Genomic DNA, 12,072 nt, shown 5'->3' with positions numbered 1-12,072 from the left:
ATTTTCTCTATAATAATATATTTGGTCTCTAAAATGTCAGAAAATCGTGAAAAATGTGGATCAGTGTCCCAAAGCCCAAGAAGCAAATCCATTGTGACTATCCTCTTATTATTATCCTTATGGAGTAGGTTTTTTAATATGTTTTTTACTTTTTGTTGCAGTGTCTTTTAATACCTATACATAATGGGGTATTAGGATACCAAAGTTTTTTTCTTTATTCAAAAATGTTGTAATACTAACCCCAAATCCAGTCCCAAATGTGTCATAACGTAACCATGAAGTTTTTTGATATTCTTGAAATGTACAGCACCTTGAATTTCAAAAGAGGGGGTTCGGCCACAAAAACATATTAGTTATAATCCACAAATTGCCATTTCCTACAAATTTTGATTAATGAATGAATCTTTGCAGCTCTACTATAGAGAGAACGATATTTGTTATTTTTCATGTAGTTTTATCCTTGTTCACATGTTTCATTCTTGTTATATGTTATGCTAATTTGTTTATCAGGGGTTTTCAAAAATGTTTAAACCAAGGACACCTTAACTGAAAGAGAGACTGAGCATGGACCCCCTACTACATATGTTGTATAAAATTAAGTTGCATATTAAACTGGGGAATAAAATAACTTGTAGGGCGGCCTAAAGCCTTCATACCTTTGTTGCATAGAATATTAAGCTATTTAAAATAGCCTTATAATTGTTGGCATGATTTTATAAATCACTGTGTCACAGTGAATCTTTTGGGATGACTGCATCTATGGATGGCCTTAGTTACTACCTTAGCTATAGGCCGGTAAGCCTATCATCAGTGTGGATTTATACTTCCTAATAATATGTCGGATTCATGTAAAGACTTTTAAATTTTTTTTTAAAACTTTACAATAATAATTCCAAAATTTACAATAATAATAAAACAATTTACAATAATAATAAAACAATTTACAATAATAATAAAACAATTTACAATAATTTGGGGCAACCTTTAGCTCACCCAGTAAGAGTGTTCGCCCCATGTTGGCTGAGTCCTGCAGCGGCGCAGGGTTCCCTTTGCTGCGTGTTGTCCCCCATCTATCTCCCCCTTTCATATCTATCCACTTTCAAATAGAGGGAAAGCCCCCAAAAAACAATCTTTAAAAATGAATAAATAATTAACAATAATTTGGAGGCCCCCTAGGGGACCCCCTGTTGAAGATCGCTGGTTTAGATGCAAAGTACAAATAAATTATTATTCAGTTAATTTTAAGCAAAAGAGATACAGTATATGTACTCATTTTTGCAATCAAAAAAGTCATTGCATGTGCAACTGTCTGTTGTTTTAATCTGTTGCATTAATTTGTATCTGTCTGCAGACATTAAATGAAATAATAAACACAAAAATTACAAACACTCTGTGTATAGAATTATTATTATTATCATCATTATTTTTTAATTATAGTTATAATTTGACTTTCATTTAAAAAATAGTAGTGAACTGAGATCTGTAGTTTTGCCTGCCAGACTCGCAGATTTTGTTGTTTTTCCTGGATATTTGTGCTTAAAAGTAAGTAGTCTACATAGTTATATGGTTTCTTCCATTTAGTCCAGTTATCAACGACATGGATCAAAGACTTGTGGCTGTGTTTTAGTTTTCAAAATAGTGTAGTGATGCGATATAGGATCCAGAGTCTTCACAGGGAGTTTATTTATTGGTAACACTTCATAATAGATGGATTATCATGAATTCATGTATGAAAAAGCATGAATTTATTCATGTAGTACTTCATGAACTATTAGTAATGTACATAAGGATTAACAGTATCTCATGCATGATTTAATGTGGGAACAATATGTTAATTCATGCATCAATTAAGATATTTCAATCATTGTGATTTCTGATTTATTGATGTTCATGTCCTCATAGGTAAATCTGTAGTTAAAGGGACAGGCTAAAGAAACTGAATTGTATTGTTGTAATCACTAACTAAACATTACTTCTTCATTACTTCACCATGTTTGTGGCCCTTCAAATAAAATAAATTGTGAAGACATATCTGGCATTCAGACACTTAGAAATTAGTAAAAAGTAAAATTCATAAATATTCAACTTGGGTGAGCATTGCTCTCAGGCATTACTGTTTAAGTGCCTCATGTTGTTTTGAATAAAGCAACTATAAAAATGCATCTGCAGTATACTATTATTATGTGTCAATGTAGTGACCTCAGAATCATTTTGCCAACCTGCTCCTTTAATTCTTAATACACCTTTAATCATATCTTATTTATCAATGTTAAAGATGGAGCAGGTCAGCACTTTATTTGAAGGGCCACAAACATGTTGAAGTTATTAAGAAGTAATGTTTAGTTAATGATTACAATGCTGCAATTCTTCAGAATATATGTACACTGCAATGACTGATCAGTTTTTTTAAAGAAGACATGAACATTATTAATAAATCAGAAATCCCGATGATTGAAATACCTTTATTGATGCATGAATTAACGCATTGTTCCCACATTAAGTCATGCATGAGATACTATTAATCCTCGTACATTACTGATAGTTCATGAAGTACTACGTGGGTGAATTCGTGCTTTTTCATGCATGAAGTCATACATGAATTAATAATTCATGTACCATTATTATAAAGTGTTACCCATTACTTCTTTATAACTTCAACATGTTTGTGGCCCTTCAAATAAAGTGCATCTTTAACATTGATAAATAAGATGTGATTAATGGTGTATTAAGAATTAAAGAAGTGGATTGGCAAAATGATTCTGAGGTCACTACATTGACACAAAATGCAGTATACTGCAGATTCATTTTTATAGTTGCTTTATTCACAACAACATAAGGCACTTAAACAATGCTCACCCAAGTTGGATATTTATGAATTTTACTTTTTTACTAACTTCAAAGAGTCTGAACACCAGATATGTCTTGACAATTTGATTTTGTTTGAGGGGTCATAAAGATGATTGCTGCATAGGCTACCATTAGTCATATCTTATTTATCAATGTTAAAGATTGACCAGGTCAGCACTTTATTTTAAGGTCCCCAACATGATGTAGTGGAAAAGTAATGTTTAATTAATCATGATTACAACACTACATTTCAGTTTAGCCTGTCACTTTAACTACATATGTACCTATGAAGAAGACATGAACATCATTAATGAATCAGAAATCATGATGATTGAAATACCTTAAAGGTCCAATGTATAGGAATTTCTCCCATCTAGCGTTGAGTTTATATGTCACAATCAACTCTCTCGCACCATGCAGTTCAAAGTAAGTATTACAGCTACGGTAGACTTCACGCTTCAAAAAGCCGGTCTCTTGCTCTTTTCAATATCCTTTTTTTATTCTGGGTGAAGAAAAAGACTCTTCCCAGGCCGGGAAGCGACGATACTCATTAGCAGCACCTGTGAGTTTATTGTGTGACAGCGAAAACACAATTGGTGGAGCAGTATGTCCTGTATGTCCGTTACCGGCTAACGTATTTCAAGATGGAGCATGAATATGGAGCGTCTACCCCAGTTCATGCAAATGCAAATGTAAAATTTCAAGCCAAAAGGATTACTTGGAATTGATGGTGGTGGTAAATATTCAGGAAAAAGGACAAATTTGTGAACGAGCAAGACAGATTTTGATAATGAACAACTAAACATGTTACACACTGGGCCTTTAATTGATGCATGATTTAACATATTGTTCCCACATTAAGTGATGTATGAGATACTATTATTTTTGTATTATTATTACTGATAGTTCATGAAGTACTGCATGAGTGAATTCATGCTTTTTCATGATTGAAGTCATGTATGAATTCATGATAACTCATGTACCATTATTATAAAGTGTTACCAGTTCATTTTGAAAACTGACTGGATGCTTAAGCCTTTCCACTTCCTGCCCGGCCTATTGAATGCCCCGCAGCTCCATCAAAAAAAGACCTGGCGACTGTGTCTGTCACTCACTTTAACTTACAGTATCCGTTTCATGTTTTTAGATATAACAATGACAACCGGGACTACGACAGAATATTTACTGTTCATTAGCACAACAGCATGTCATTACAGCAGCATTGCTGACACCAACAAAGGAAGCTAAAGTTACCCACAATCCATCAGGGGTATCTCACCACGCATCTGGTAGTAGCCCAAAATACACAACACCAAACTTCTGGAAGCAGGAACTAAAGTCAACCCTGACAAAGATGTTTGGACAACAGCAGGATGCCTGCATGCTCAAGAAAGAGTAGAAAAGAGCTGTGATTTGGGCCGAGGGCTGGTCCCAGACACCGAACAACAAGAGACAACCTCTTTTTCCCAAAAGAGTCAGATATTTGCAGAAGAACAACCCAGTACCCCATACATCAAGAGACTGAGGTTTGGGAGTGCAGGCTTGGGATGATTTTGGGCTGTAAATCAGCTTGACGTCAGAACTCTTGGTTCAGATTCTGCATAGTGTTTGCATCCTGAATTAAACCATTTTGGACAAAGTGGATGACACCTTGATATTGTTTTTCTTCGACTTCTAAGCAATGTCATTGCATTTGAATTACCCAACAACAAACACTGCCAAACTCCATCCATTAGTTCAGCAGTGTTGTCTATGGCTACCAGCTTGACGACTTGATGTTACGTCACCCTTACCTACATGTGTTATAAAACTGAGATGGAGGTTGTGGACTTCTGGCAGAAGATTGGCCAGTGAGTGTTTGTTTGATGACTGCAGGCAAGCCAAGAGAAATTAAGATAATATTGAAATGCTTTTAATTATCTTATCACTTAACTATTTAAAATCTCTCCTTGGTTTACATTCACAGATGTTGTATTGAAAGATCTTATGACTTATTCTCTTTTGTGTCTTTTGCTTCAGGTTGATGGAAAACTACACCTACAACAGCTTTACCCTCAAACTGGAAGGGTTTAAGGTTACAGAACTGTCCATGTACCCTGTCTTTCTCTTTTTCTTTTTCTCCTACCTAATTATTATATTAGCAAATGTTGGCATTGTAGTCCTGATTTTCATGGACAAAAGCCTTCACCAGCCCATGTATCTGCTTTTCTGCAACCTGCCGGTTAATGACATTATTGGAAATTCTATCTTGCTGCCCCGTTTATCTTCAGATATCTTGCAGTCTTCATTTGTGCACATAATCAGTTATTATGAATGTGTGATTCAAGCTTTTACCATACACATATATGCAACCACTTGCCACACAGCGCTCATGATTATGGCCTTTGACAGATATGTGGCCATCTGCAATCCCCTGCGCTATGCTGCCATAATGACCAACAAAATGGTGATCAAGCTGACAGTTTCTGCCTGGGGAGTGGCCTTTGTGTTGGTCGGGATTCTGCTCGGTCTGACCATACGGCTGAACCGATGCAGGACTCTGATCACAAATCCTTACTGTGACAATGCCTCACTGTTTAAACTCTCCTGTGAGGATGTGTTCATTAATAATGTCTATGGCCTGGCTTTCACTGTAGTTCTTTTCACAGGTTCAATCGGCAGCATGGTTCTCACCTATACTAAGATTGCAGTAGTGTGTCTCACCAGTAATAACAAGTCTCTGAACAGTAAAGCCTTGAAGACCTGCAGCACTCATCTCTTTGCATATCTAATTATGTTGTCGAGTGGAATGCTTGTCATTATCCTGCATCGCTTCCCTCAGTATTCAGACTACAGAAAACTGGCCGCTATTTTGTTTCACATCATCCCCGGCTGCCTTAACCCCATTATTTATGGCGTGCAGTCTAAAGAGATTCGGAAATTCCTGTCACAATGGTTCCAGTTGAGAAAGGTTTTGCCATCATAAATGTTAAATACAAATAAGTAAAAAAGAAAACCCCAATATATTTGAGAATAAATGTGCTTGTCCGTGTTTGTTTTTGATTTTCTTTCTCCTCATTTTGAATTTAGAAATGGGCATAGATGGGTCAATTTAATACCAAAATGTTGTTAATAGTTTCCTTATATTTAAATATCAGAATGTTTTCACCACCCCTCAATCAATGTATTGCAAAGATAATATGAAATGTACGATGTTTTGACTGCAACTAAAGATTACTTTCATAGTTGATTAATGTGTGGATTATTCTCTGGATGAATAGTTTAGTTCTTTCGTCTCTAAAATGTTGAAAATGTAGATTATTATTTCCCAAAGTCCCAAGATGACATCCTCAAATGTCTTGTTTTGTCCACAACTCAAAAAGATATTCAGTTTCCTGTCACAGAGGAGAGAAGAAACTAGAATATATTCACATGTAACAAACAACAAGTTTCACTTTATTTCATAAAATGACAAACCGATTAATCGATTCATAAAATAGTTGCAGATTATTTTAAAAGTTGACAACAAATTGATGAATCTTTGCAGCCACCTTGTCTGCAAATCTATTGTGAGTATATCATCTTATTATCCTTATGGAGTACTTTCTTGTGTTTTTAGAAAAATAAAATAATCCAGGTAATAACTTGTGTCTTTCTGTACATCTACATAAAGTGGCTTTAGAATTACAAAGTTAATGTTTTTATTCATGTAAATATACATGAGGTTATCGCACTTCCAGTCTTTATAGAGGGAGTATTTTGAAATCTTGAATGTTTTGTTATAATCTCAAAATGTACAGCCCGTTAAACCCCAAAGCCGGTGTTTGGCCACAAAAACATATTGGTTTTAATCCCCATTTGTTACAAAGAGAGAGATTGTTTTCATAGAGTTTCATTCTTGTTCACTGTTATCTGTTATGTTAATGTTTTTAGATGCAAAACACAAAAAACACTTTATTCAGTTCATTTTAAGCAAAAGACATACGTGCATTTGTTTGTATCTGTCTACAAACAAAATTATATAATAAATACATATACATTATAAATACTCTATGTATAGAATTACTATCGTGATCATTATCATCTTTTATTAAAACTATAAATATTTTTTTCATTTCAAAAGTAGTAAACTGAGATCCTTATTTTTCAACTGCTGCACTTAAGATGCTTATGACTACTGTTTAGATACTAGACAATGATACTAGAGCATTCTGCCATTTGATTAGTTTTGATTTTAGTAAAAACAAGAACACCGTATTAGTGGTGCACGATATATCGGCCGCCTATATAATATCGGCCGATATGGTCATTTTTTTACACATCGGTATCGTTCCGATGTCAAAATAGGGCCGATGAATAGGGCCGATGTGAATCATTCCTGTGTATTTGACGTGTGCGTGAGAATTTAGATCTAAATCTGACCTGTGGAGGGCAGTAATACGCTTAACAGCGTCTATAGGCCTACTGCCGAAATCAGAAGAAGAAGAAGCAGCAGCAGCAGCAGCAGCGAGTCTGGGGGCGGGGATGTTGGTTTTTGCCAAACGGAATCTGTCGGCGAAGTGGGACACTGGAAAATTTAGTAGACCACCGGCCCTCGGTGTGCGGGGGAGAGAAGAATGTTCGGAAATAAGAGGTTGCTGCGGCCTGCCGTACAGGTTAGTTTGAACAGCGGCAGGCGAGGGACGAGGGCAGTGGCACGGGGGCGGGCAGCAGCGAGCGGGCGGGCCGGGCAGCAGCGGCAACGCCGGAGAGGGCAGCAGCGACGGCCGGGCGAGACGGCAGCGGCGAGCGGAGACGCAGCGACGGCGGGGACGTAGCGAGGCGGCGAGGGAGCAGCGGCGGAGGGGCGGTAGCCAGAGCGGCCAGCCACGGTGGCCGGAGCGGGCGGCAGCAGCCTGTGACTAGTAAATGCCGACCATTATACATTTCACCCAAATTTACAAATGTGTTTATGATCGGCTACATTTAGCTATTACACAACATTCTGGGATTTGGTGTCTTTCATCCATATGAGCCAAAAACACATTTTCTGGTTATCTCAGCCTAGAAGGCACCGATTTCTATAATTTTGAGGGTTAGGCCTAACCCTAAAGTACTTGGCAGTTACTGTACTTACAGTTCAGAAGACTTTAAAAGCCAGTGTCTGTTCAGTCCAGTTTGTTCTGGCTCCATTTTCACATTTTACCTTTTTCAATACTTTTGGCTTTGGCCATTTAAGGACTACTACTGTACTTTAAAGTTTTGAACTGTTGTACAGTGTTCACAGAATACAGCGACTCAAGTGAGTTAGGTGTTTATTGTGAATACTCTTGGCTGGTTGGCTTATTCATAGTGTGAATTCAGGACACACTTGTATCCTTTTTAAAAATGTATTTTTATATAAATATTTATTTTTTCTTCTGAAAATCTGATGACAATCATATTTTGCACACAGGTAAAGGTGCCCAATATCAGTGATTTCTTAAAATAAATCACAAAAGTAAAAACAATGCGTTTTGGTAAATAGTTCCTTATTTGATTATCATAAAAATGTGTTTTCTGTACAGAGATATCAACATCGGTAAATATCGGTATCGGCCATAACAGCAATATTAATATCGGTTATCGGTATCGGCCACAATTTTCACATCGGTGCATCACTACACAGTATAATACAAAATATTTTTAAAACGTTTGCAGAGGGTCGCCATTTCGACAACACACCACACAGTGCTTGCTGAGACCGATCATTTGTATTCAAATACTGAATAGTGCACAGGAGGAAGAGAAGGAGGAAATGAAGAAAGAGAAGGCAGTAAACTGGAGAGACAAGGTGGGTCAGAGCAGGAGAAAACCACAGAATGAGATGCAGAAATAAGTGAAAGAGAAAAGGGAAAGGAAGAATTGACTTGTGAGGGATGAAGAGGAGGCTGCAGATTCAGAGAGAGGCAGAGAGTGATCAGGAGGATGAAGATGAAGATGACAGGGAGGAAATGAGGAAGAGGCCAGTTGTAATGCCTATTTGTTCAAATAAAATAAGAATATATAGTAATGCATCAAAATAAAATGTTGATATAGTTGATTTTGAAACAAACATAATCTCAACTTTGAACTACATGCAACAGTGTAGCCAATGGTTGACTTTTACTCCATACACACGAATTGCCTGCTTCATGATGATGATGTAATAATTTCACTTTTTAGCATTTTATCTCTGGTTTTAAGTTAAGGCTTCCCTAGCTGTCTGCTTTATTTCACTGTTGCAGTCAAAAGATAATTGATTGGCTACATATTGAAACATTTAATAATTACTCAATACCCACCAAGTTCCAAGTTGAGTCTTGTTGCCCAGGGCACAGGAAATTGTTAATTTGGCACTGATCAAGAACTACAAGTTCGTTACTAAACAGCTCCTCTTCATCTTCCTCCTCCTGAGGTGCTTCGCGTCGGTTCTCCCGGCTCTGCTGTCAGACCTGATCGAGCGACTCCCGTCCAGTGGCGCAAGGCTGTCCCTCCCTGAAGCAGAGGATGAGGTCGTCTTCGCTCCTGTCAGTTTTCACAGACAGTCCACAAACTTTGAAAGGACTGATCATATCCACGTCCAGTTTGTCCCAGGCGGCGACCACCCAGTCCACAAGCAGGCATCGAGCGGGTGCTTTTAATTTACATCCAGATGTGTACTCCTTATCAGCATCCCCAGACATCCACTGATCATAGGCATCGTGCAGGCTCGCCTTGAAGGGTTGGTTCCACATCACATCGGGGGCAGCCTCCCGGGATCACCGCTGTTGTGATATTGCAGCCACATTTTAGTTCATCTTTGGTGGCAGCACTGATGTGGCAGCGGTATGAGTCCTATGCCAGCAGCCGCGGGGTGAAGTTGAATTTTCCCAATACAGACTTCTGCCAGTGTGCCGTGAGAGTGTCATTCATCCAGCCATTCACAGAAGTGGTGAATACAGTGCTGGAGATCTGCTGCTGCATCGCTTTCACTTCACGAATAGCCCCTTTGAAAACAACATAAGGCTTCAGTTTGGTAGTGTCGGCCTTGCCAGCGAGGACAACGGTAAGATGGCTTTTCTTGTGTCCTGTGGTTTTTATAGCCACACTCTTTGCTCCTTGTGTGTCAACAGTAGTGGGATACACCATATCAAACCAAACTGCAGTCTCGTCCATTGCAATGATGTCCTTCTCTAAAATATTTTAGAGAAATACCATGGCGGTGTGTCGTCGAAGTGAGAAAACATTGCACTGTAGAAATCTTAGTAGCCAACCCCTGCTAGCCACAAACAAATCAGCTTTGTTTCTAGATCCAGGCTAACTTTTTCCCTCCCACCTCCAGCTAGCCGTGCTCTGCTCTTGTCGGCTAATCTTGTCAACTCATCCTTCTGTTTCTTCCAGTATCTGATTCTCCTGGGGTCAATGTCAAAATGTCTCGCAGCTTTTTCACCCGAGTTTTCCTCCGCATACTTTAAAACTCTTTGTTTAAATTTTAAGTCAAACTTCAAAATGTACATTACGATGAACTTGAATGCACGTAATATGAAAGGCATTTAGGAGATTATCCACACTAATCCCTGGCCTTAATTTAAGGCCGGCCTTTATTTGTTCATGTTGACCACGCCCCCGGCCACTATCAGCGTTTGATTGACTACCGGTTTTTAGTTGAGGAATTACGGAATTTTTATTTAGCATGTGTGTTTTGTCCATATGTGCTCGTGCTGTGTTCCCCAAGTGGTAGGCCAAGGCCCCAAGTTTTTCAGCTCGAATGTCAAAGTCCGCCTATGGTCTATATCCAAGATGTTCCACTTCCGGGATTGCTCCGTCGAGAACCTCCCCCGCAGCGCTGTGGAGGAAGGTCTGGCAAAGAGATGCTAATCCGGACCCGACCCATAAACCTTGTGTAATGAATACAATATGTTCATGAAGTTTAATGTTTTCTATTGTGAAATATTTTTTCTATTGATTTCCATGTCCCCAGAGCCAGCCTCTGCCGCCTTGGTCTGGTCTGTCGAGGCCCCTGACCTTCACTGCCACCCGTTGACAGCACACCCAACCCCAGCGGTTCCTCCCACAGGTGGTGGGTCCATGGGATGGAGAGGGAGGTGCCACATTGCTTCTTCGGGCTATGCCCGGCTGGGCTCTGTGGCAAACGCGGCCACCAGGCGCTCACTGACGAGCCCTACATTTTGGCCTGGCTCCAGACCGGGGCCCTGGGCTGCCTCCGGGCAGGGTAACTCTACCTCTTCCTCATTGAATCATAGATCTGGCGACCTACAGTTGTCGCCATATCTATTTTTGACAAAGTTGCAACGTTCAACAAGCCAGGCAGGAAGTGAAGTGGCTAGATCATCCGGTCAGTTAACAAAATAAACTCCTTGTGCAGACTCCCGATCGGATATCCCATCACTACAATACAAACAATATCACTACAGTATTTTATGATACTGAGACACAGCTAATAAATCTTTGATTGGTGTTGTTTATAACTGGACTAAATGGAAGAATATTTAACTATGTAGACTAGTGACTTTTATGGTAGGAGCACAAATATCCAGGAAAAATTACCACAACAACAAAATCTGCAAGTCGGGCAGGAAAAACGCTCACTTCTGAGACGCTCCTGTAGTGGTATGACGCATGCCGGACAATTGAACAAAACCATGGCATAGCCGGATTGTGGAGGGGATCCACGCCTGGTGGAATTTGGAGGTGACCATAGTCGTTACAACATAATGCACACATAAGTATCTTAAGTTCAGCAGTTGAAAACTACAGATCTCAGTTTATTACTGTTGAAATGAAAAAACAAACATTTATAGTTATAATAAAAGATGATAATGATCACGATAATAATTATATACGCAACAAAGTATTTGTAATTGATATGTATTTATTATATAATTTTATGTTTGTAGACAAATGAATGCAACAGATTAAAGCAGACACTTGAACATGAACAAATATTTTTGATTGCAAAAATGAATAAACTTATCTCTTTTGCTTAAAATGAACTGAATAAAGTGTGTTTTTTATTTTGTATTTTGCATCTAAACAAATTAACATAACAGAAAAAGGTGAACAAGAATGAAACTATATGAAAAAGAAGGAAACATCTCTTTCTCTTTGTAACAAATGGTTTTTGTGGCCAAACACAGCCTTTTGGGGTTTAACAGGCTTTACATTTCAAGATTATAACAAAACATTCAAGATTTCAATACTCCCTCTATAAAGACTTGTGTGCAATAAACCCCCCAAAACTGGAAG

At 38.5% G+C, this 12,072-nt stretch overlaps 1 protein-coding gene across 1 annotated transcript; it reads left to right on the top strand.

Moving 5' to 3' along the window:
- The first annotated feature begins 4,867 nt into the window (after positions 1-4,867).
- On the top strand, positions 4,868-5,812 carry LOC120543536 (olfactory receptor 52K1-like). Its single transcript, XM_039776636.1, has one exon. The coding sequence runs from the start codon at positions 4,871-4,873 to the stop codon at positions 5,810-5,812; it is 942 nt and encodes a 313-aa protein (XP_039632570.1). The 5' UTR covers positions 4,868-4,870.
- The last annotated feature ends 6,260 nt before the right edge of the window (positions 5,813-12,072 follow it).

Source organism: Perca fluviatilis, chromosome 16 (genome assembly GCF_010015445.1).
Source record: "Perca fluviatilis chromosome 16, GENO_Pfluv_1.0, whole genome shotgun sequence".
In the NCBI taxonomy this organism is placed as follows: domain Eukaryota; kingdom Metazoa; phylum Chordata; class Actinopteri; order Perciformes; family Percidae; genus Perca; species Perca fluviatilis.
The sequence above is the reverse complement of the archived record's forward strand: the minus strand, read 5'-3'. Positions and strand labels throughout refer to the sequence as shown.